Below are 27,500 nucleotides of genomic sequence, written 5' to 3' on the forward strand. Positions count from 1 at the left end.
AGCCGTGTATGTTAAGGGCCGACTGCATTGTGGTGAACTATTACTGGAAAATAATGCAATGATTATGTTGTAAATGTATTTATTTGTGGAATTATTATTCCGATAAATATTTATATGCATGACTTGGTCTACCAAACACAAAGACAGCCAGACAGCCTGGCGACCAAGTGCGTGTGTGTATCCGAGCACTTTTTATGAAAAATAATGCGAATAAAATTGGTCGTAAGTCGAAAAGGCGAAAATAATACATAGAAATTCTAAAATGGGTGTCTCTTTTTCTTCTCAGCACCACGAAGACTCTCCTTCTTACACTTGCCAGCCATTTTAAAGGGAATTACAAAAAAAATTTTTGTCAGTACACAGCGCAATCACTAACGTCGGGACTCGAAAATACGTAATGTGAAAAATATTTTATACGACCATGGCCGTCGTATGTCCGGGTTGTCGTAAGTCGAGGAGAAACTGCATATGAATACATTTTCTTAATATTATCACATAAATGAATACTTTATATTAATAATGACACAATATAAGTTGCATATCATCAGAAGTTGTTCAATTAATATGCTTCATGTCCACAATGAAACATAATAGGTTTCCGAGCACACTTACGTGTTGCAGGTCTGGCTCAGAGCAGAAAGCCTCGGTGTGTTTAGGGCGATCAGTTGAGATGTACTGGTGGTTATATGTTAGCGTCTCAAGACCCGGGCAGATACATCGAGCTGATTCAGCATGGTCTACCCCTCTGGCTTCATTATAGTAGGACTGAGTCAGCGCCTGTTCACTAGGTACAACAACAACACTCCTCTCACCACCCCCATACTGACTGCTGCCTAGCGAAGCGATAAAAGTAACCAACACCTTTTTAAGTCCCAATTTCATGGTACCTTGGATCTCTCTCAGATTGCTCCAAACCAAGGTGCTTTAGCAGGTATAAATCACCACTCGCATTTAAGATTGCTTATTTATTTCTTAGCCCTATGTTATTGATTCTCCTAGGATTTAAGCACCACTAACAAAAGTGGTACCATTATCACTCATTAATATTTGAGAGTATCCTCTTCTGCTTCTGAATCTTCACAAAGTATAGAGGAATGTTTCTTGACAAATCAGTAAAGGTCTCCAGGTGTATAGCGCGTGTAACCGCACGAGTGAAAAGGATTACATACATCTTAGTAATAATACAGTACCCCCTTTTTCTTTCACTTGCATACCTCCAATATAATCTACACCTGTTACTTGGAAAGGATCAAATATACTTGCATTAACACTTAAAGCTCCCCTTTTAGTTATTATTTCAGGAAACTTAACTTTACTATTAAAAGTTAATAGATCTGAATCATTTAGCCAAATTAAACCTTAGACTTTCACCTTTCCTTGTTCTAAAGAAGCTATGCCATTTACGTGCAAAACCCCCCTTAATTCAGAACAATTATTCACCCACTCTCCTAAGAAAAGATGCGTCTTTGAGAAGATCTTCAAAGAATTCCAGCATTGTGTTATAAAACCCTTATATTCATTACCTGTTCCTTGCAAATTGTCAATATAAAGATCTCTTTCTATCTTTTGTATAAAATCTGGATCTTCGTTGACAACTGTAAGGTGTTTATGGATGGTAGCGTTTAATAAGAATTGATTGCATGTTGTTCCAAATAAAATTGAAATTTATTGAGATAAGAACTACTGTATTAATATCAGAGGGATCAATTGGCCAGAGAAAACGTGTTGTATCATGGTCCTTTTCATGCAACCCCACCATCAAGAAAACTTTCTCTATGTCACTGAACCAAGCATATTTACCACACCTAAACCTTAACAATACTTGTACCAAATCTGAAATGAAAGATGGACTGGTTTGTATACAGTCATTTAAACTAAGTTCATTCGGTCCTGACTTTGCTGAACAATCATGGACTATCCGTACAGATTGTTATGGACATACTTGTCGCGGGGTTGTTATAATGTTCCACAACATGAAAACACAAGGAAAGATAAACGGGGAACGGGAATATTCATAATACATGTACAGTGGTCCCTCGGTTAACAAACACAATTTGTTCCAGAGGATCGTTCGTTAACTGAAAATTTTGTTAACCGAATCCATTGTTTCAATGGGATATTGGGTAATTGGGTTCCAGCTCACCGAAAAGTACATACAAAGTAAAACAAAAAAATGCAGTAAAGTACACTTACTTTGAGGTGTGCATGTAGAAGGTTCCTTGTTGATGGTGAAGATGGGAATTAGAAGTGGGGGTGGAGGAGAAGGGAGAAGAGAAGGAAGTGGGGATGGAGGAAAAATCACCTTTCAGGGGACCCATGCTTGATGCCGTCATTTCACCAATAAAATTTTAAGTTCACTAGGTGTAATTCAAGATTATTTAATTTAAATCAACACTGCCTCTGCGCTATATATTATCAATATGTTAACTAAATTTCAAAATGACCAATAATTTTAATGTATAAATGCAAAAATATTAAAGACACCAACAAAATCGATGTTCACTCCACTGTATGCAAAGTTAAACTGACGCTTTGGTGGGTGAGTCAAGCGGCTGATGGGCGCACAAAAAACTAGTTGCCCCGTACAGTAAAGTGTACTTTACTGCATTTTTTTTTACTTTGTATGTACTTTTCGGTGAGCTGGAACCAATTACCCAATGTCCCATTGAAACCATGGATTCGGTTAACAAAATTTTCAGTTAATGAACGATCCTCTGGAACAAATTGTGTTTGTTAACCGAGGGACCACTGTACATCGGAAAATTTTGAGAATTTTGTTAGCCACGATATAAAAAAAATCTTTATATAAAGTTGCTATATATCCCGACCCTACTGTATGGTGATAGAAGGGCATTCTTCTCTAGGTAGTACAGTATAATAATCATGAGTTGACCATCTTTTCAAACAGCTTGCAGATACAGGTCAGAGCTATGGGGCGATATTCTTGTGGGTGATGACCCTCTTTTCCAGTCTTCTTGAAAGGCAGGATAATAGCATTCTGTCATGAGGACAGGACAGGATGCTACTGTCCTGCCTTTCAAGAAGACTGGAAAAGAGGGTGGGGTGGGGATAAAGTGACCATATCAACCCTCTTTCCCTCCACCACACTCTTCCTCTATCACTCTCAACTCCGACCTCCTATCTATACCTTTTGTCATTGTTTAAGTAAATAAAAGCAAGAATAAGAGATGAGGTATGAGAAATCTTGTAAATAAATAAAAAGAACAATTCAGAGAAAGAAATAGAGTAATTAAAGAATAAATAGAAAATAAAGATAAAAAAGCAACATTATGGCTCTGGGAAAAAAGTCAATTTCTCCTCATTCTCTCATGTAATATCAGGTCACCCATTGTATAAGATGGGCTGGAAGTGCTGTCTTTGTGACGCAGCCTAATGTAATGTAATAGAGAAACTAGCTGGACTTCGTAACTGGGCATCCACTACAAACTGATTGTGGTAAAAAAAGACTAGAGTCGACCTTTTTCTAGGCTTTATTATTCATTAACTGACCAAGGGTAGTATGGCATCTGGAAGAGAACAAAAGAATATTATAGTAAGTGAAGGAAACAATGAAAATTACTTGTACTGTATAATATAAGCCCAAACAAAACAAAACCCAATGATAGAAATATAACATATGTACAGCAGCTAAAACAACTATCTGTGCATACTTTGTGGGAAACAATATGAGACCATGGACGATAAATTTTGGTATATGAGAGCTGTCACTAGTCACACATAAAATTTTGGAACATATCGACCCCCACATGCACAGTCAGTTTTAGCTACTGTGCATACACACACAACAAGGTAGAAGACATGGGTTCAAGTGTACAAGCGTAGCAGAACTTTATTACACTGATCTACAGTAATTGTCATACTCACAGCCCTGAAACTTATTGAAGACACTGCCACTGACAGTCTCATCATCACTGACTCCTTATCCTCACTACTTGCACTTGATACCCCAAACTCAGATTGTTACCCGCTTCTCTGAAGCCAGAAACAAGCATGCGTGTCGTGTTGATAGGGGTATCAGGATCGGCATTAGTGAACATGATTGAGTTGATGCCTTAGCTAAACTTGCATCCAACAATGACAATGTTGAATATAATCCAGGACTGATGAATTTTAAGCCAGTAGGCAAGTGCAAACAGGCAATAGTTAATCCATTGTTTACCATGATGAGATGTATCAAATAAAACATGTTTATGGGGTAAGTAACCAGATCACTAGATTACAAGTTGTAGTAACCGCTAAACTAAGGTTAGGATATAAGTACCTCTGGTTGTATGCCCCTCAGGCAGATGTGAACAAAACTAAATGTAAAGTGTGTGGCCAGACATATGGCCACACTCTCCAACACTTTGTCTTAGACTGTGAAAAAATAGAACCTTATAGGGATAGATCCAGGCACACTGTGTATGTAATGGCACAGCACTTTTATCTCTGATGACATGATAGCTGATATACTAAGGCTGTATCCACACTCCGCATCTAGTACCTAATTAAAATTCTATGTCCTGACTTAAACAAAGATTGTACTGTACAGGAAATACTATGTAACATTCATTGCCATAATAACAAATTCACTGGGTCTGATAAACACCCTTTGTGACTCGTACTCTGGGGTGCACAATAAACTAGTTGCTGTCCATGGCAAAATTCAATTAAATTCAACACTCACACCACTGACAATTCGCCATAATCACCACCAGTACTCACCATCACCACCAACACTCACCATCACCAACATTGACCATCACCAGCTGGTGTTTACAGGATGAGAATGCGTTCAAACTGGAGTGGCGGCCTGCAGGCTAGCAGAATAAACAGTCTCTGTACACTTTAGTAACACATACAGTGCTTGTTGGTTGTAAGTGGTGGTGGGGTGTAGAGGTGATGTGTAATGATGACCGCTGCTCTGCAAGACACAAGTGAACAGCTGACTTGCACGTACTTTGGATTTAAAAAAAAAAATTATTATCTAGTAAAGAATAACTTGGGTCACATATACTGAACTCACTATGCTGTACTGTAGTATGTGGAAATCAGTTATATAAAGAGGGAACATGTTAAGTACAGTAAGTTGAATGCTACTGGGAAATTTTTTTACACATGGAGGTGAGTGTACATGGGTATGTCGCTCTCATTGACAGAGAGAGTGTAAACAAACATGGCCATTGTCAGCGAGTCCTGAGTGTTCTGTCTTGTAACTTCTGCCTTGTACAGTATTATGGATTTTCATTTTTTCCAAGATAAAAATAACTCCAGGAAAGGACCAAAGAGCTCTATAATGAATCAGCATTATGCAAGGTACTGTAGGGCTAAAGGGGGTATTACTGCAATTATTTGTGATAATTTGGATACAAATGGACCTGAGAGTGTAATTTTTTTTTACCATAATGGACCCGAGTCTCTTAATTTTTACTTTAACAGACCAGAGTCTATAATATATAAACCTAGTCTGAAGGGGTTCTGCTATGTACTGTTGTCCCCTTCCAAAACTAGATCATTTTCTATTTATTTATCAACTTGTCTATGGTCTATCAATTGAATCTTCTACTATCAATCATGGATGAAAGAAAATTAATATAGCATGAAGATGTGTTATGTATGATGAATTGAGATAAATTGTGTATGAAAATTAAAAGTGAATTGAGGCAGCTCAACTTGGGAGCAAATTTGAGTTTGGGACTTTTGCCGAGGGTGCAACATATTATTTTTGTGTCACTCAGTGTTATTTAATGAAGAGAGATTTAATTTTACTTTTATGTGATGCTGGTGTGATGCACATGGTGCACTGCATTTAGTCAGAAAGGGTATAAATTTGACGGATAATTTCCAAGATAAGAAAAGCCTTAGCTCTAATCAGGAATAAGAAAATGGAATTCACTCTCATTCAGATACGAACAAAGGATGCTCCCATAGAGACTGCCAAGTTCATGGGTCATGGCGTTTGTGATAATGTTGCCAAGTCTGTTTCCCTGGCCTTGGCAACTTCTTCAGCATCAGTAATAGAAAGGTAAGCAATTCTTTAACATTACTTTTATATATGGATTAATACAGAGATAACACCGTTAGCCGGAACAATTGGTGCAGAGCACTTCCGGGGATGAGAGATTTCTGGCTAACCAGATGACCATCTCAAACCCGGAAATATTCCTTATCCCTGGAATCTTTTCCGGTTACTGGGAAAAGTTTCCTAGTGTCTAAACTAGACATCTTGCACACACAGACACTAGCCCTTCCCCAGAATGTTTTTGGGTGCTGGGGATGTTTTCCTTGAGTCTAAACTAATGGATCCATAAATACAGTTCTAATCATGTTAGAAGCCCCATTTTTTTACTATAATAATCCAGAATAGTTTATCTAAAAGTTTGGTTAAATAAATATATTGAAAAATTTAATATGTATATGATACGGGCATGAATGAAGCTGTGTGTTACAGCAAAGACTGCTATTTTCCACTGACCTGACCTGAAGCAATGTCAGGTGGAGGTAGGGTGGGGGTCTCATATTACTGACCTTCTGATGGAATGTCAGGTTACCCTTTCTTGGGTGGGGGATTAGTGGGTCTCATGCCCTGAAGATGTCTTGAATAAACAAGCAACTTAAGTATTTTTAGGAATATTGTGATAAGTGTAAGTATAAATGAGCAAAGTTGTATCCCTTCAACATTACATTACATAACATCTTAAATTATGGAGTGAGTCAGCAGAAAGTGTGAGTGATTAGAGAGATGGAGTGGAAATGAGTGTTGCCAGGCGCTCCTCAACAGCTGATATTTAACTCACTACTACATAGTAACACACACACAGATGTGTCATACAATAAGACCTTCACTCCTTATGCTTGCTGTCTTAATTCCCTTGTTGGAGATGTGTGAGTGGTGTTGGTGTGTGTGTGTGTGTGTGTGTGATGTTGGGTGTGATGTTGTGTGTTATGTGCATTGTGTGTGTGTGTGAAACTCCCGTGGTCCGGAACGATTTAATTTGCCCAATAGGTAGATAACCAGTTTTTTTTTTTTTTTACATATATGAATTATTATTATTATTACAGGAGTATTACATTTTCGCCCCTCAGGCTCCAATGTGGGTCAGTGACCTGTGCCCGGGTGGGCTAATCCCCGTAAAAAAACAACAACAACAAAGCCGCGGGAAATTAAGGTTTGTTTACATCCGGCAGTTTGGCTGCTCTCTCTCTCTCTCTCTGTTTGTCTATACAGAGTACAGTCAACCCTCGCTTTACGCGGTCCCACATTCCGCGTTTCCACGTTTACGCGGTACCCTACCGAAACAGGAATGCTCACATTCTGCGGTGTGTGTACCCCTTTACGCGGAGAGCGGCTGGCGAGCTGCGCCATTTTTGGATTCAAACCTCCCGCCATCTCTCCCGCCATCCGCCATGTTGTGTAAGCTGCGCGAGCATGGTGCGCACAAGGTCGCCCAGTCATCAAAACATTACCGAGTTCTGTAGGTTATGTATCTATGCTACTGTGCCAAGTAGCAACCTTGTAAATAAGCTACTGTGCCGAGTAGCATTTATATATATATAATTACGTGGCAACACTGCACGTGTTATGTGGCAACATTGCCTTGAGGCTGCCATATGGCAAGGCAGCCTCAGTCTGAGTGTGTGAGCCGTGCATGGCACACGCTAGTCACCACTTGTATTTCTCTTATCCATAATAAACGGACTTCAGTGTTACCCGGTGTTTCCCTACCCATCACTGCATTCTTCAGGGAACACTTGTAACCATCATGGCGCAGTGACTAGGATCTGTGGACTTACAAAGTGTGTGAACTATGCCGACGATTACATCAGCCGGCGATGTGATGTGCGCGTCGACTCTTAGTGTGTTGTGTTGTGTTTCGCCGCGATGTGCAGTGTTGGGCCGTCACACTGCTTTTTAGTGACGGTGTCAGTGTATTAGTGTGTGTCTAGAGCTGAGAGTTGAGCATTGGCCTGTTTTTTGTGGTACCCACGGAGCACGCAGGCGTACACCCTTCTCGTGTGACATCCCGGGAGACACTGACGGTCTCACCCCCCTCCCCCGCCGCGTCTCTAGCCACCGTCATTAAGGCCACCACGAAGTGCATCTGCTGTCTCAGACACACACACACGCACGCACGCACTCACTCACGGACAGAACAGTGGACTCTGCGTTATTTCTGCGCTGTTTATGTCATATATATGCGGTTCGAGCTGTTGAGGCGCCACTTTATACACTAAACAGTGCAGTCCACGCACACACAAAGATGGGCGGTAAGAAGGGACAACGTCAAGATGGGAGACACGACTCCCCACCACCTTCCCCTCCACCGGGCGCAGACTCTCATCCTCCACCTCCAGTGACGGACATTGCCACAAATCTGAGGTGGATGGACGACCGGGACGAGCGACGTAGAGAGATGGAATTTCAGAGGGAGGAGATACGAAGAGAGGAGGAAAAGTCGCGTTTTGATGCACTATTGGCGACCCTGGCGCTAACCCACCCTCCCTCACTCCCTCCTCCACCACACCAGCGTCCTCCAGGTACTCTTGTCTCCAAACAAACAGCTCCCAAGGCATCTGTTCAACCCCCACCCGCCCTCTCACCAGACGTCACGTTTCAGCTTTTTCGTGAGTGGAGGCGGCGTTGGACAGATTACTCCACGATGGTGGACCTTGACAGCATGCCTCCAAACAAACAGCTCATCCAACTGCGGATGTGTTTGTCGCTGGAGACCCAGAGAGTTTTGGAGCACACGTTGCAAGTGCCTCCCGATTCTACCTCTTCAGTGACGGATGTGCTCGACCTTTTACAGGAGCATGTTAAGGGTCGGAATAACGAGGCTTTGCGTCGCCGCGCCTTCACCAGCTGCAAGCAGGCGGAGAACGAATCCTTTGACGACTTTTTTGTACGTTTGAAGAGTTTGTCAGAGGAGATCGACGTCTGCAAGGCGCACAGCCGGGAATGTGAGGAAGCCTGGATCAAGCACGGGATCTTGGCAGGTGTCAGGCAGGAAGAGTTGGTGCAGCGACTCATCCCCCTGGACGCTTCCTCCACACTCCAGGTGGTAGTGACTGAATGTCGGTCGTACGAGGCCACCAAGTCCGCCACCTCTGCCTTACGGGCCCCTCCTGCTGTGAGAGCAATCTCTCAGTACAAGAAGGGTAAGAAGGCGGCCAACAACGCGAAGGCTGCCACACGTTCTTCCACGCCTCCGCCTAGTGCTTCCTGTGGCAGCTGTGGAAAGCAGCACGGCCCCAAGACATGCCCGGCCGCCGACGCACTGTGTCGTGGATGTGACCGTAAGGGCCACTGGTCTAACACAGACAGGTGCCCTGCACGAGGCCGCAAGTGTCAGGCCTGCGGTTGCTATGGACACTACGACAAGTGCTGCCGCCAACCCAAGCCCAAAAGCCCGAGACGAGGAGGAAAGCAGCGCACTTCCCTCGGGGTGGTTCGCACGCAGCCCCCTCAAGATGGCCCACGCAGCCCCAAGCAGCAGCAGAGTCACATCAGGAGGGTGGAATCAACCACACGCCCCAGGGCTACCCCTTCCCCCACCATCCGCGTCGCCGTCACACACGGTGATGTGTCGGGTCACATCGAGGTGATACCGGACACCGGCGCTGATACTACGGTGATTGGGTTGAAGCACCTCCAGAAACTGGGCCTCACCAAACGCTGCCTGGGACCACCGCCGCAGCTGCAGTACTACAATGCAGACGGTTCCCAGATGCCGGACGCTGTGGGCTCCTTTCAAGCCGAGATCACCTACGGCGACAGGTCGTGTCATGGATGGATCGACGTGCAGCCTACTCTCGCTACACCCTTGTTGTCGTGGGAGCACTGCAAGGAGTTAGGCGTGGTGCCCAGAGACTTTCCTGAGCAGATCCCAGCTGCTCGGTACACCGCCAGCAGGGTGCGTGAGTTAACGACCGACGCGCCTGGCACTGCCGCACAGAGTTGCCCAGAACCCGCGTCCACTCCCACCCACACAGGACGCTCCCCTGCCCAGATCCTGTACCGTCACCCTCTCCGCTCTTGCGTTCCTGCACACGCCAAGGCCTTTGCGAAGGAGTGGCAGACCAGAGCCGAGAGCTGTGACCGCCGCACCGCTTCACGTGCCCAGGACGCCAAGGCTCGGTATGACGACCGTGCCCGCCCTCTTCAGCCAGTGGAGATTGGTGCCCTTGTCCGCGTCCAGGACCCGACGACGACACGTTGGGACAAGGTTGGCATAGTGATGGGCGTCGGCCGGTCGCGGGACTACAAGGTCAGGATGCCGAGTGGCCGTGTCTGGTGGAGGAACCGCCGCTTCCTCCAGCCAGTCCCACCCCCTGCTGCTGGCCCCCTGACCGAGGACGAGTCACCTACACCTCACGAGGATCCGCCCCACAGTGGACCTCGACGCTCGGAGTGACTTAGGACTACGAAGTCCGCTCAAGACAAAGACTATGAGCGTGAGGAGGGGAGGGAGATGTAGGTTATGTATCTATGCTACTGTGCCAAGTAGCAACCTTGTAAATAAGCTACTGTGCCGAGTAGCATTTATATATATTATCACGTGGCAACACTGCACGACCGTGTTATGTGGCAACATTGCCCCGAGGCTGCCATATGGCAAGGCAGCCTCAGTCTGACTGTGTGAGCCGTGCATGGGACATGCGAGTCACCTGTTGTATTTCTCTCATCCATAATAAACGGACTTCAGTGTTACCCGGTGTTTCCCTTCCCATCACTGCATTCTTCAGGGAACACTTGTAACCATCAAGTTCTTCACCGCCACCCACCACAGCCGGCCCAAGTCAGTGATAGTGATAATTATAGTGAAGATATGGACATATATGAACTTTGAGGGGTTTGACAAAGAGGCCCTGCAAGCCTTTATGGTGGATAGTTATACAATTGATACAAGTGATACAGGTGGGGGCCAATAATCTGCCCTCTGCCTCGGAACCAAACGCCCATTCCCGTGTGCCCAGCCATCTTTTCTACTTATGTAAGTGTTAGAAAACCTAATATTATTGATATTTCTCTTAATTATTAATTGTTTGTGCATACCATCATAAAGTTAAGATAATATTTTTACTACAACATAGTTGTGTGTCGTCAAAAAGTGGAGTTTGAGGGTCGGCCCGGACTCTATTTCAATTAGTCCCATATGTTATGTTATTCACTTTACGCGTTCCTCACTTTCCGCGGCACTCTGTGGGTTACATTAACCGCGTAAAGTGAGGGTTGACTGTACAACATTTAACCCTTCAATATATATGAACAGTAAATAAGTGTTGCTTTCATATTCTTATGTAGAGTAATGATGATATGTTTTCACATGTGCGCACTTACATATGCGATCTCACTTTTTTCTTTAACATTAATGGTTAGCTACTTATATTGTTCCATTTATTAACATTAAATAACATTACTTCAAACAACCATATTAATTTTTACATTAATTTTACTACAGCTACAACCAGGGTCTTATTTTCTTGCTTTATATGTAGAACCAATCAGTCACTGGTTTTGTAAACATTAACGAAAACAATGCCGGCAGCCGTCTCGTCCCCTCGTGTGTTTTAATATTCCACAAATTATTAATGAATTGTATTGTTCATTTTGCACACACAAACATTAATTCTAAAAAAAAAATTAGAAACATTAATTAAAACATATATGAACAGTAAATAAGTGTTGCTTTCATATTCTTATGTAGAGTAATGACGATATGTTTTTCACATGTGTGCACTTACATACGAGCAGTCTCACTTTTTTTCTTTAACATAAATGGTTTGCTACTTTTATTTTTCTATTTATTAACATTAGATAACATTACTTAAAACAATCATATTAATTTTTTACATTAATTTTACTACAGCTACAACCAAGGTCTTATTTTCTTCAGTTTTATATGTAGAACCACTCAGTCACTGGTTTTGTAATCAACGAAAACAATGTTGTCTCATTTCCTCGTGTGTTTTAATATTCTACGTATTATTAATGAATTGTATTGCTCATTTTGCACACATAAACATTAATTTAATACAAAAGACATTCTGTAATAAACAATAATGAATCTTTTGTACATAAGAGAAATGACGCTGTTTACACGATTGTGCATGTCGTCTGAACGTTGGCGAGCCGTTCAAACCCGTCGAAATTCGAGTTTCCGCCGTTAAAATTTTAAATTATGTAGTGTTTTTTTGTGTGTCCAAATTAAAAACGTTGAATTAAAAACTCACAAAATTTGAGAAGCTACTGTTTAACATTTAGCCCTTCAATATGTCTTCAAAGAGACCACGAAGCAGTGAAAGTGGTGCAAATGTAAGCGCATGTCACTATCTGTCCAGGAAAAGGGTGAATTTCCATGGTCCGGAAATTTCCATGGTTTGGCACCGGTCTGGTCCCGAGGTTGCCGGACTAGAGAGGTACAACCTGTAATAACAGTAATGATAATGATGATAATAATAATAATAATTATCAGTTTATTGAAAGAGCATGGCAGCCAGAAGGCTGAAAAGCAGAAAGGTGTGGGTAATTAGAGAGATGGAGTGGTAACATGCACCAGTGTTGCCAAGCGATAAGCTCCGCAACAGCTGATCTTTTAATTCACCTCCATGCAGACACACAACAAGACCCTCACTGGATGCTTGTTGTCTTAATTCCCTTGTGTGTGTGTGTGTGTGTGTGTGTGTGTGCGTGGTTTTTTTTTTTTTGGTGGTGAGTGTTGCTTATGGTGGTGATAGTAATTGTTAGCAGTGATGGTGAGTTGGTGGAGATGGTGAATGTTGGTGGTGGCTGTGGGTGATGGTGAGTGTTGCTGGTGGTGACGAGTGTTGGTTGTGATGGTGAATGTTGGTGCGAGTAGTGAGTGGCGATGGTGAGTGATGGTTTTGGTGAGTGTTGATGGTTATGGTGAGTGTTAGTGGTGAGTTTTGGTGGTGATGGTGAGTGTTGGCAGTGGTGGTGAATTTTAGTGTTGGTGGTGGTGGTGATGTTTGGTTGCAGTCTTCACTCATGCCTCACCACATAAATTGAATCACAGGCAGCCATCATCCAGTTCATCATACCTCTCATCATCATCAAAACCCTTATGGTGAAAGACGACTGGCGACAGGCAGAGATGACTGCCAGGAGTCTTTAGTCACAACTCAGCACATGGGTGGCACAGATAAGATGGTCGTTTATGCACTGGGATCTAGGCAGCAGTGCAATCCAGTCTGGCACAAATGCTCATCCTGAAAGAAGAACTGCCCTTGTGACAAAAGAGCTGGCTAGGTATAACATCGACAAAGCAGCCATCAGTGAATCCTGGCTCCCAGATGAGGGCCAACTCACAGAACGGGGGTCTGGCTATACCTTCTTTGGGAAGGGTAAGCCTGCTGTGGAGAGAAATAGCATTTATGGAGTTGGATTTGCCTTCCACCAATGCATCCTACACAGACTAACTGTAATGCCTGTTGGGATCAACGAGCGCCTCATCACGCTCAGAGTCCCACTGAATCACTCACGTCATGTCTTCTTCATCAGTGCATACACCCCAACACTGGATGCAGAGGATGACATCAAGGAGGCCTTTTACGCCGACCTCGACAGAGTGCTAACCTCTATCCCCAGAGAAAACAAGGTTATGCTCCTTGGCAACTTCAATGCCAGAGTTGGCAGAGATGCCAACATTTGGCAGGGAACCATAGGGAAAAATGGACTAGGCAAGTGTAATCCCAATAGCCTACTCCTCCTCAGCATGTGTGCTGCACACAACCTCACTATCACCAATACCTTGTTTAGGTAGGCCGACATGTTCAAGGGTTCGTGACAACACATATGATCCAAACACTGGCATCTCATTGATTATCATTGTCAGAGAAAGAGATTGCCGAGTTGTCCTCATCACCTGTGCCATGTGTGGCTCAGACCACTGTGACCCTGATCATCGACTTGTCAGATCCAAGCTCTCACTTCACGTCGCCCCAAAACGGTGAAGGCAGCAAGCCTCCAGAAGAGGTTTTAATACTAAGCGTCTGGAGGATGCAGCGGTAGCACATGCTTTGAGAGAGCAGCTCGAACATGGGCTTATAAACAACCCATCAGCAAACAACGTGAATCCCAGTGCCGAGTGGGATACTCTTAATACTGTTATGACAAAAACCTGCAGACAGATCCTCGGCCAGTTCAAAAGAATACACCAGGACTGGTTTGATGAAAATGACTTGGCAATCCAAGTACTCATGGATGATAAATGTGCTGCTTTTACTGACTGGCAGAGCAACCCTCAGTCCGGACCAAAGCTGATACCTTCCGCAAGAAGAAAGCGACAGCCCAGCGGTAGCTTCACAGGCTAAAGGACGACTGGCTTAAAATAATCGTGTGAAGCACAAGACGCGCAAATTTTTCATTTCCATTAAAACATTTTATGGGCCAGTCACTCGTGACGCAGCCCCCCCTCCGCTCATCTGACGGCAACCTCATAATTAAAGACGATGAAGGCCTCCTTCATCGCTGGAAAGAGCACTACCATTCACTGCTCAACCGAAACACCGATGTGGATGTCCTGACTACCCAGCAGGTCCCTCAGCATCCAGAGCTGACCCACCTCAGCTATCCTCCATCTCTGGATGAGGTAGCTACTGCCATCAAACAGATGAAAAATAACAAAGCCTCAGGGCCTGGTGGAATCCCAACCGAGGTGTATAAGGCAGGAGGACCTCTGCTTACCAACCGTCTCCACTCTCTCCTGGAGAATATATGGGAAAAGGAGGAAATTCGCCAACCTCTTAAAGACGCCTCCAACGTCAGTTTTTGTAAGGACGAGGGAGACTGGTCAGACTGTGGCAACTAACACGGGATTTCTCTGCTGTCCGTTGCTGGCAAGGTTATTGCCCGAGTCCTCCAAAACAGACTTCTTCCTGGGGTGGAAAACTTCCTCCCAGAATCTCAATGTAGCTTTAGACCATCACATGGCACCATTGACATGATTTTTGTTGCCTACTCGGATGTAGGAAAAGTGCAGTGAACAGCATCGTGACCTGTACATGGCCTTCGACCCGGTCAACAGGGAAGCCCTCTGGTGGACCCTCATCCGTTTTGGCTGCCCACCAAAATTCATCACCATTGTGATGCAACTCCACGATGGCATGAACCTTAGTGTCCTGCACAATGGCACCCAGTCTGAGTTCTTCCCCCTCTGAATGGGGGTTAAACAAGGGTGTGTACTGGAACCAATTCTCTTTTCCATTTTCTTGGTTGCCTTCCTTACTCGTGCCAGTGCCAGTTTAGTCGGTGGGGTGGACATCGAGTACCCGATGAAGGGTCTTTTCAATATAAGAAAACTCCAGGCAAGAACAAAGGTGTCGGCAGCTTCCATTACTGAACTTCAGTATGGAAACGACCACACCCTTGTCGCTCACACTGAATGTGACCCACAGGAGATCCTGAACACCTATGCAGAAGCATATGCACACTTCGGCATTGAGGTGAATGTACCCTAAGACTCAGATTCTCTTTCAGCCTGCCCCTGGTTCAGCCACACCTCCACCATCCATTGAGCTTAATGGTACTTCCCTCTCTAATGTTAACCGCTTTCGGTATCTCGGCTCCCACCTGTCCACCACTGCGGACATCGATGAAGAGATTCAACATCGAATCAGATGTGTATCTCAAGCCTTTGGCAGATTTGAAACCGTGTCTTCAGCTGTATGGAGCTGAAATTATCTACAAAGTTACACGTATATCGAGCAGTGGTCCTCCCCATCCTGCTATATGGCAGCGAGACATGGGCCACATACAGTAGGCAGCTCAAGGCGCTTGAAAACTTTCACCAACGTAGTTTATGTTCCATCCTCCGAGTTCGCTGGGAAGACAAGAGAACAAATGCCAGTATTCTGTAGGAGCATCGAGGCTACCATTATCCATGAACAAGTATGCTGGACTAGCCATGTTACTCACATGGATAACAGTAGACTGCCAAAGACAGCTACTTTACAGTCACGTAACGAATAGTAAATGTAACGTTGCCGGGCAACTGAAAAGGTATAAGGATAGTCTTAAGACAAGCCTGAAAAAGTGTCAAATCGACCCCCCTCACCTGGGAGACGATTACTCCACATCGTAAGGCTTGGAAGAGCACCACACAAGAAGGTGTCAATGTATTCGAGTTAGCCCAACTGCAAACCAAAGCAAACAAGCGCCAACGCTTGAAAGACTCTGCCACCGTCCCCCTTGCACTCGATGTAGCCTTCCACATGTGCAACATCAGTGACTCTGCTGGTCCAGCATCAGCCTCTTTAGTCACCTCAAAACTCACCAATGAAGGTCACATTCCTAATAACTCATATCTTTGTATCATAGCTGGATGATCATCATACTCGATTCCGAGTAACAGCGAAGCATTAGCAGTAGGCCAGTGTTGGTGGTTATGGTGAGTGGTGGTGGTAGTGGTGGTGAGTGTTGGCAGCGATGGTGAGTGTTGGTGGTGGTGGTGAGTGTTGGTGGTTATGGTCAGTGGTGGTGGTGGTGGTTAGTGTTGGTGGTTATGGTGACTGGTGGTGGTGAGTGTTGGTGGTAATGGTGAGTGGTGGTGGTGAGTGGTGGTGGTTATGGTAAGTGGTGGTGGTGACTGTTGGTGGATTTATGGTGAGTGGTGGTGGTGGTGGTGAGTGTTGGTGGTTGTGGTGAGTGTTGATGGTTATGGTGGTGGTGGTGGTAGTGGTGGTGAGTGTTGGCAGCAATGGTGAGTGTTGGTGGTGGTGGTGAGTGTTGGTGGTTATGGTCAGTGGTGGTGGTGGTGGTTAGTGTTGGTGGTTATGGTGACTGGTGGTGAGTGTTGGTGGTAATGGTGAGTGGTGGTGGTGAGTGGTGGTGGTTATGGTAAGTGGTGGTGGTGGTGACTGTTGGTGGTGGTTGGTGGTGGTGGTGGTGGTGGTGAGTGTTGGTGGTTGTGGTGAGTGTTGATGGTTATGGTGAGTGGTGGTGGTGGTGGTGAGTGTTGGTGGTTATGGTGAGTGTTGGGTGGTTATGGTGAGTGTTGGCAGTGATGGTGAGTGTTGGTGGTGGTGAGGTGGTGGTGGTGGTGGTGGTGGTGAGTGTTGGTGGTTATGGTGAGTGTTGGTGGTGGTGAGTGTTGGTGGTAGTGGTGAGTGGTGGTGTTGGTGGTGACTGTTGGTGGTGGTGTTGGTGTTGGTGGTGGTGAGTTATGGTGTTGGTGGTGACTGTTGGTGGTGGTGGTGAGTGTTGGTGGTGGTGAGTGTTGGTGGTGGTGAGTGATGGTGTTGGTGGTGACTGTTTGGTGGTGGTGAGGATGATGTTGGTGTGGTGGTGGTGAGTTTGGGAGTGTGAGTGTTGTGGTGGTGGTGGTGGTGAGTGTTGGCATTGGTGTGTGGTGTTGGTGATGACTGTTGGTGGTGGTGAGTGTTTGTAATTATGGTGACTGTTGGTGGTGGTGGTGAGTGTTGGTGGTGGTGAGTGATGGTGTTGGTGGTGACTGTTGGCGGTGGTGGTGAGTGTTGGTAATTTTGGTGAGTGTTGGCAGTGATGGTGAGTGTTGGTGGTGTTGAGTGATGGTGATGGTAAGTGTTGGTGGTGATAGTGAGTATTGGTGGTGATGGTGAGTGTTGGTGGTAATGGTGTGCGTTAGTGTTGGTGAGTGCTGATGGTGAGTGTTGGTGGTGATAGTGAGTGTTGATGGTGATGGTGAGTGGTGGTGGTGAGTGTTGGTGGTGATGGTGAGTGTTGGTGGTGAGTGTTGGTCAAGTTTAATTACATATCCAGCTTTGGTTGTACAGGTTGTACCTCTCTAGTCCGGCAACCTCGGGACCTGACCGGTGCCGGACCATGGAAATTCACCCTTTTCCTGGATAGATAGTGACTTGTGCTTATGCTTGAATTTCGACGGGTTTGAACGGCCCGCCAATGTGCAGACGACGTGCATAATAGTGTAAACAGCGTCATTTCTCTTATGTACAAAAGATTCATTATTGTTTATTACTGAATGTCTTTTTTATTGAATTAATGTTTATGTGTGCAAAATGAGCAATACAATTCATTAATAATACGTAGAATATTAAAACACACGAGGAAATGACAAAGCATTGTTTTCGTTGATTACAAAACCAGTGACTGACTGGTTCTACATATAAAACTGAAGAAAATAAGACCTTGGTTGTAGCTGTAGTAAAATTAATATGGTTGTTTTAAGTAATGTTATTTAATGTTAATAAATGGAACAATAGAAGTAGCTAACGATAATGGTAAAGAAAAAGAGAGATCGCATATGTAAGTGCGCATGCGCACACGTGAAAACATATCGTCATTACTTTACATAAGAATATGAAAGCAACACTTATTTACTGTTCATATATATTTTAATTAATGTTTCTGAATTTGTTTTTATTGAATTAATGTACATGTGTGCAAAATTAACAATACAATTTATTAATAATACGTGGAATATTAGAGGAGACGAGACGGCTGCCGGCATTGTTTATGTTAAAGCTTACAAAACCAGTGACTCATTGGTTCTACATATAAAACTGAAGAAAATAAGACCCTGAGTTTAGCTGTAGTAAAATTAATGTAAAAAAATGAATATGGTTGCTTGAAGTACCTGTAATGTTATTTAATGTTAATAAATGGAACAATATAAGTAGCTAACCATTAATGGTAAAAAAAAAAGTGAGACTGCTCGTATGTAAGTGCGCACATGTGAAAATATATCGTCATTACTCTACATAAGAATATGAAAGCAACACTTATTTACTGCTCATATATATTGAAGGGTTAAATGTTGTACTCTGTATAGACAAGCAGAGAGAGAGAGAGAGAGCAGCCGAACTGCCGGATGTAAACAAACCTTAATTTCCCGCGGCTTTTTTTTTTTTAAGGGGATTAGCCCACCCGGGCATAGGTCACTGACCCACATTGGGGCCTGAGGGGCAAAAATTTAATACTCCTGTAATAATAATAATAATTCAGATAAGTAAAAAAAAAATAAAAAAAAAAAAATAATAATAATAATAATAATGCTGCCTATCTACCTATTGGACAAACCAAAATCTTTCCGGACCACAGAATGCCGGACTAGAGAGGTACAACCTGTACAACAATATAACATAATTTCATATAAAGTTATCAGTTAATAACATGTAGTCAAAGAAAGTATATGATGAAACAAAGCCTTTCATCAGTCAGTTCCATTGTCTTCAGTCAACTCTTTGTATTTACTTTAATGATCCAGTGGTTGTAGGCATTTATGGCATCTTTAGTTTGAACCAGCTGCTGATAAGGGTAGGATATTATTAGGCACATTCTCCATTACTAATTGTGTTTATGATAATTTACAGAGAAGTATTATCTTTGCTCCGCCAAATCAAAGTTCAACCACAGGACTTCAGGGGAGTTGGGATCCAAGTGAGTGCTCTCTCTTTTTCTGTGTGTTGGTTTTCATTTTTTATATAATGCCTGAGCCAAGGGACTCATTTATTATGCCCACTAAGTCTGCAAATTTAAAACTAAGGAAATCTTTACATATTAGTGGCTGGAACTAATAACTAATTAATAAAACCCTCCTATTTTAATCTTGCTGAAGAACAAAGTTTGGAAGAAAACGTTACAACTCAAGATCGAAAGTTAACAGCAACAACTATACAAGTATAAGAAAGACAGGAAAGCGCCTACCTTTATCATTAAAAAAACGTGAGCCACTGAGCTCCGATCAACTCCATCTGTTGGGAATGCGGCTAACTAAAAGCCCAGGGCGTGTGAGAGTAGTGTGTCCATGTTACCATGGTAACCAGAGGAGTGAGCTGATAATTATTACCTTGACGTCTTTGCCTTGACGTTCTTAATGTGTACACATGAACACACACATACACACTGACACTGACTGCAGATGCAGAGATGTTCTTTGCATAGATCTCTTGGAGAAGGGTAATAAAATTGCAGTTTGGCAAATTGATGTTTTATTTCATAACAGTATTCAGATACTGCATAATTTGAGAGCATAGTGTGACATATCAAATTATTTGTTCTGTTATGCAGTAGTACCCCGATTTACGCTGTCAATTGAACCCACAGGGTACCGTGGAAAGTGAAAACCGCGTAAAGTGAACAACAGAACATACCCGGTATGGGATTAATTCCAATAGAGACTGGCCCGACCACCAAACTCCACTTTTTGACGGCACAAAACTATGTTGTAGTAAAAATATTATCTTAACTTTATGATGGTATGCACACACAATTAATATAGAAGAGGTTAGGTTTGGAAAAATAAAGGTTAGGTTAGGAAAAATAAAGGTTAGGTTTAACACCTATGTTAGTAGAAGAGATGGATCGGCATACGGGGATGGAGGCTGGTTCCGAGGCAGAGGGCTGATTACTGGCCCTCAGGTGATTCACCATCACTACCGTATATCACGGCCTATAAGACGAAATTTGAACATTAAAAAAATCTGCCCAAAGTTAGGGGGTCGTCTAAACCACCAAGTTTAAAATTCTTACCTCTTAAATATTGTGGTTTAGTGTGTCAAGAGTGGTGATGAAAACATCGTAAGCCACTCACAAGGTCTTACCACTAATTATTTTATACTGAAACTTACGTTTGGCAAGCTGGATTCAAATTAAGATTACCGGTATATTAAAATAATAAAAATGTATTATAAACCTGTCTAACATACCGTAAAAGAGATTTATACCCCTATAATAAACACAGCTATCATCACACACCCCTCCCCACGCCCCCCCCCCATTTGCCAGTGAGGAGCCGTGGAGGTGGTCAGTAATGCATACCGGTATCGGTATATTTACTCATAATAATATTTATCTCCTATAAATAATTGATTTAAATTTTATTTTTTTCCAAAGAATATTCAGTAAATGAGTGCATTAATTCTTGAAACTATCGACGGTTAATTACAGACGCTCAAGTGACGTCACTAGTGTTTACACTACACCAGCTGGTAATATTTGATGCCATTACTTGAAGTGAATTGGCCTTATTTTAAGTAACTAACTATAAATAAATACAAAAATTAAAAAAAAAGATCAAAACTGAGAAATAATATACTGTATGTATGTTGTGTTGTCAAAGTAAGAGGAACAATTGTGTAAGTACGTAATATTTTTTCACTCAAATCCTAATGAAACACTACTGGAGAACATTCCTTTGTCGCAAAACAGTTTATAAATTAAAGAAAATAATTACAGTGTGTTTAATATATTACAGTATATTATAAATAAATAAATAAAACAAATAATTCGGTAAATCTATTTAAAGTAAATGGAAAATAAGCAAACATGTTATTTACCAAGACCCTTCCGTCTGGCTCAGGGTGAGATGTAGGGGAGATAAAGAAGGCTATTTATAGCCCATCAGAAGTGACCAGTACCCTAATGCACCATAAATAATTCATTGAACATTCATTTTTTGTACATAGTATATTCAGTATATATATATATATATATATATATATATATATATATATATATATATATATATATATATATATATATATATATATATATATATATATATATATATATATATATATATATATATATATATATATATATATATATATATATATATATATTTGTGTAATAAATGTATGTAGTAAGTACATACTGGTAACCTTTTTCACTCAAATCCTAATGAAACACCACAATTAGAATACGGTGGTTGCTGTTGAACCACATGTTGTATAAATAGTCACACCACCGAGACGAGGGAACACTCCCACCACGCTTCAGTGACGTCACTAGTGTTTACACTACACCAGCGGGTATAATTTGATGACATTACTTGAAGTGAATTGGCCTTATTTTAAAAAATCAAGGATGGTTGGTAAAGGACTACTGAGTCAGTGGGTAAGTGTCACATTTGGGGTACTGGTCTTATACAGCAAATAGAGCTCAAAAGCTACTTTTTAAATGGAAATTTGGGGGGGGCGTCTTATGCACCCCGCCGCCTTATAGGCCGTGATATACGGTAGGTGAATCACCATCACTATCCGTCAGAGTTGTCAGGGCCTCCCTGACAAATCCCTCAAAGTCAAATTCACTGTCACTATCACTGGCTTGGGCTGGCTGTGGTGGGTTGAGGGCGAAGAACTCAGTAATGCTTTTTTGACGGCTAGTGTTGATGTTGTCTTGATACACCTTGATGTACGACTCCATAGCCTGCACCAGCCGGGTATGGAAGACTTCATAGCGGTCATCGTCATGGTCATTGGAAAGGAAGAGCTTCAATTTCTCTGGACACTTGATGGCACCCTTAATATTACTATGCGTTAACTTGTGTTCTTCTGGGGTTGACGCACCACCTTCCTCTTCACTGACGTGATCATCTTCCAACATCTCGTCGGCAGTCATTTCAGGATCTCTGATCACCTCCAGGATGTCTTCGTTGGTGGTCTCGGAGAAGCCTTCAGCTGTAATACTGTGCGCAGCTTCTCTTGCAAGGTCCAATGCCACTGTAACAGTCTGAATCTCACCAGTCACAGGTTGACTCCGCCTCTCACCTGGGATACCATGCAACACATGCCTCCATGCGTGACGAATCGTAGCTACAGACAGCTGATCCCATGCCTCCACCAAGAAGTCCACAGCTTGTTTGACGTTAAATTTTTTCCAAAACTGTTTGACGAGAACTTCTTGATTCACCACCTGTTGTTCCTTGTCCTTGTCCTCGTCGCTTTTGCTCTCGCTATCAGTGTCACCCAGCTTACGCAACTCATCCTTGGTGTTGGTACAGTCGTTCAGGAGCTTAAACTTCTTTGCAGAGTATGCAGCTTTCACATTGCATATCAACTCCTGGTCCATGGGCTGGATTAATGTCGTAGTGTTGGGAGGAAGGAAGACCACTTTTACGTTGGGGTGACGATCCATAAGTATTGGCGAGCGTCCTGGTGCGTTGTCAAGGAGCAACAGAATGTTGAATGGAACATTCTGTTGTTCGCACAATTTTTTCACGTCGGGAACGAAACAGTCATCAAACCAGGAGAGTGACAGAGCTGAGAACATCCACGCCTTACGTGAGGTCAGCCAGTGGACATTAATCTTGCTCATGTCCATGTTCTTGTAGGCGTGTGGCCTGCGGGCTGTGTGGATCACCGATAACTTGAGTTTACAGGGACCGGAGGCATTGGTGGTAAAGAGGACGGTGATGCGCTCCTTCTGCAACTTCCGGCCCCGAATCTTGCTGGCAGACTGGACAATGAAGGTCTTGGTAGGCAGCTTTTTCCAAAATAGACCGGATTCGTCCATGTTGAACACCTGGTCGTCGGTGTACTGTCCTTCTTCCATAACCTCACGTAAGAACGGAGGAAAATCCCTAGCCGCCGCACGGTCAGCACTCGCTTCTTCACCACCAATGTTGATGTTGGTGTGTAAGAGCGCGGGCTGCTACTACTTACTGCTGAACCACTGAGGCCACCAACTGTAAGAACGCGCAACACAAGCTGCCACCCTGCGAGGGCTTGGCACTCTTACTACTTACGTTGATACTCTGACCTGGTAGCGTGACGTGAGAGGAAGGCCCATGGGTACATGTAAATATAGTATCGAGCATTAGGTTGAGAACAACGGTGAATACTATAGGTGAATCATAGACCCACATACAAATACAATGTTTAATAAACACAAAAAATGGTTACAGAAAAGATGCTGTATGCACCCAAAATAGGAACTCCTGGTACCCTGCCCTCAGGCTCAATTTACTTGCACCACTACTGGGTGTACTCACACCAAAACACACACACACACTACATCCTTGACCACCGAAGGGTCAAGACGTACCTGGCGCTCCTCTCGGAGCAGCCAGGTCAACTGTTAAGTTGGCCCATACCAACTCCCTCCCGTGAACCCTCCTCCCCACCGGAATATCAACAAGTTCTCGCCAGAAGTTACTATTTCACTTAGGAAAGGAATGGAACCAGTGTTAAACAGAGGTGAACAGTGGTGAACAGTGCTTAAGTCAGTGAGAACAACTCAACAGTAACAGTTGTACCCAAGTTAACCTTCACACAGTGAGGTCCCAGGTACCCAGTGATAACGGCCCGTGAGACCCAACAACCAGCCATGTGTTAATCCGTCTACGATAGGAAGGCCTGGGACCACACCTCACTCATATAACACCATCTGTGAGGGAATTACTACACCACGATAGAAGGCAGGACCAGGCCCTCATGACACCATCTGTGAGGGAATTTCTACACCACGTGAGGCCCCATAACACCATCTGTGAGGGAATTACTACACCACGTCAGGCCCCTCATAACACCATCTGTGAGGGAACTACTACACCACGTGAGGTCCCTCCTAACACCATCTGTGAGGGAATTACTACACCACGTGAGGCCCCTCATAACACCATCTGTGAGGGAATTACTACACCACATGAGGCCCCTCATAACACCATCTGTGAGGGAACTACTACACCACGTGAGGTCCCTCCTAACACCATCTGGGAGGGAGTTACTACACAACGAGTTTGCTGTTCAACACCTACAATAATCTGTATGTTCCTTCACCTTTCTCTAATGAAGGCTTTTGTTAAACCACCAATGTATGTAATAAGTCATTTATGTCCAATGTATATTTTCAGCCTTCGGGCTGCAGAACTTTTTCAATAAACCGTCAATTATTTATTATTATTATTATTATTATTATAACTCTCACAGCACCTTAGCACCAATAAAACCTGTGGCACCTGCCAGTACAACATTCAATACCCCAGGGGCAACACTCCAGCGGCTGCCAAGGGAGTCTCATTACCAATTGTTACTTTCCAACACTGATAATTTCGGTGGACTAACACCACCACACAAATAGCCTTACAGAGCTCTTTACTGTACTCATCCACCAATGATGGGGCTGGCAGTGGTTTGTGGGCTTGACGATCCGGGTTCACCACAGGGCATGGCGTCAGGGGGAATACTGGTCAGCTATGGGCCCCATAGGTGGTAGTGGAGTTTCTGACGGTCGGGGTTCACTGGGATATCCATTTCTACTGGACCTCAGACACCTCCCCAGACTAGTTGATGCGTCATCCACGCTACAGACACGGCCTAGGCTGCGATAAGGACCTGTGGGTGGAGGAGCATGGCGCTGACTGACGGTTCATAACGAACCTCCACGTTTCAAAGGAACATTAATTACATAAAATACTTCACTCAAAGCACATTAGCTACGTTACTTTAACACTTGCACCAACAAACTATTAGTTAGGTCAGATCACTTAAAAATGGCGAATTACAACACGGAGAAGGTGGAGTAACCTACCTGTGGGTGGAGGAGCATGGCTCTGACTGGTTTGAAAAAGCAACCGCCGCCTTCCACCCCTGCTAAAGTCACAGATTCCACCTACTCAGCTATGTTGCGTCGCGCCTGACGAATCAAGTAACTCGCCAGCAAATTTTCAACCTTTAGCAGCACCTTGTTCTGACAATACTTGATCATTGAAGCACCTGCTGACTTTGTGATTCTCATGTGTTCTTTGATCTTGGCTGCATCCTTCTTAATAGTACGAATCGTAGATTTGTTGACTCCATGCTGGCGCGCGAGATCAGCTTGACGTGTTCCTTTCTTCAAATCTTGAATGATCTTGTATTTCACTTCGTAGCTTAGGGAACGTCGTATCTTCTTTGGCTTAGGGCGGCTGGGTCCAGGTAAGGCAAGGTTTCTCTCTGGGGGCGGTGGTCCGGCGGAAGCCATTTTACAGAACAATGGATGCTGGTTTACACGGTATGGCCTGGAGGGATGAAACTGACGAGGCTAGGTCAAGCGTCGTCTTTCCTCCCTCCTGCGGGTGGACATGTCATATTACTTTAAACCAATCATAGCTAGCAGCAGAGGTAGGTAAGGATGCATGGCCCAATCACAGTCCGATACATCATATGACGTCACTGATAACGCAACAGAGACATCCACTGCGCAACCTTACCGCTTGGCTTGCCCAAGCGGGAGAAGGTGGGAGGGTCGAATCTAAAAATAGCGTCGCGCCAGAAACTCTGCGCGTATATGGGTAGATGCATCGCGTAAAGTGAAAGTCCGGTTCTGGCGAGGTACCGCGTAAATGCGAAATCGAGGAAAGTGAACCACGTAAAGCGGGCTATTACTGTATAAGAAAAAAATAATCTACATTATATTGCAATACATAATGAAATTATAAGAAAACAGTCAAGATCCCCATATAGCAATCCTTCCTGCAATACAAACACCAAAACCAAAAGCAATAAAATATGAAAGTCTTGCATTCTAATGCTATACTGCACACTGCTGTTTGTTCTTAATCAACTTATAACACGCAAAAACACATATCTGTGCACAAATTACACATCCTTACTAACTTTGTACAGTAAATGTATAAGGACAATCTACAGACACACAAAAACAACAAAACATACTGGAGTAGTACAAACGTTATCTATTTCCCTTAATATAAGTACTTGTACATTAAAAACAGTGGTGCTATTACATTTTTCTGTCTTTGGGGAAAACCTGGAACACAAACTCAGGGTGATCTGTTTTGTACGTGTGCATACAGCACACGAGTGGTGGTGACGCCCTCTCGTGTTCGAATGTCCGTGTAAACAAGCTGACGACATAGAGATGACCTGCGCCTTGCATGCTAATGCCATCTGTTGATCCCGCGGTCAACTATGTGCTATGTGGCTTGTGCGGTTTTTGCCGTGCTTTCCCGTCTTTCTTAAAGAGTCTTTGGTTAACAGGTTATGACGTCACATCATTGTGCCTTTCGCTTAGCTCTCATAATCTGTCATCCCAGGGTTCAAACATCAGTTCCAACCACTTCTTGCAAACAGGCAGATGTTTTTCTGACAGCAATATTTCCTGCAGAGAGAACCCTAAGTGTTTCTGTTACTGTAAAGAACATTTGTTACTTTTATAAAAATTCTGTGTGAATTGTTTTTGTTTTTCAGTATTTGGGCTGTATGATGTTATTTTCATTTTTATGCAGAACTAAACTTTCATCATTCAGATGACTTTTCAGTTGTGATGATTTAAAAATAAAAATAAATAAAAATAAAATAAATAAATGATTTAAATTTTTTATTTAATTTTTTCACTTAAACAGATAATTGATTTGTTCTACACCATTTTCTATGCTGGAAATTTATATATTTTTTTGGTCAGCCATTGTAGCCAGAGAATCTTACTATCCTGGAAGGGGTGAAAACAGCCATTTCCTTGTACAGGGGTCCCTGGGTTATGAACAGTCGGAAATGTATGTAAATCGGAACACATATCGAATCACTTAATTTAAAAGAAAAGAAGAAATCGAATGACGAAATACAGTAAAGAAAAGTAAAAATTAAAGTTAACACTTACAGTACATTGAAACCTGCATGTAGAGATGAGCATTTTGTAGGGGTGACAGAGGCCTCCCTGTGGCCAACTGAGAGTGGGGATATATTCGTCCTGTGGAGCGGGATGTTTAAATCGTGATATCCCCGTTAGCCAGAACAATTGGTGCAGAGCACTTCCAGTGTTGAGA

General features: G+C 43.3%; 1 protein-coding gene across 1 annotated transcript in view; it reads left to right on the plus strand.

Annotated features, from left to right (window-relative positions):
- Positions 1-27,500, plus strand: part of LOC121866255 (DNA repair protein REV1-like) — a gene marked incomplete in the record, with an annotated part of 281,011 nt that overhangs the window by 103,157 nt on the left and 150,354 nt on the right. The window contains 2 exon segments of the mRNA XM_042365872.1: positions 5,919-6,025; positions 19,330-19,396. Coding sequence (XP_042221806.1) covers positions 5,919-6,025; positions 19,330-19,396 — 174 coding nt within the window.

Source organism: Homarus americanus, unplaced genomic scaffold, assembly GCF_018991925.1.
Source record: "Homarus americanus isolate GMGI-L3 unplaced genomic scaffold, GMGI_Hamer_2.0 scaffold32583, whole genome shotgun sequence".
Classification (NCBI taxonomy): Eukaryota; Metazoa; Arthropoda; class Malacostraca; order Decapoda; family Nephropidae; genus Homarus; species Homarus americanus.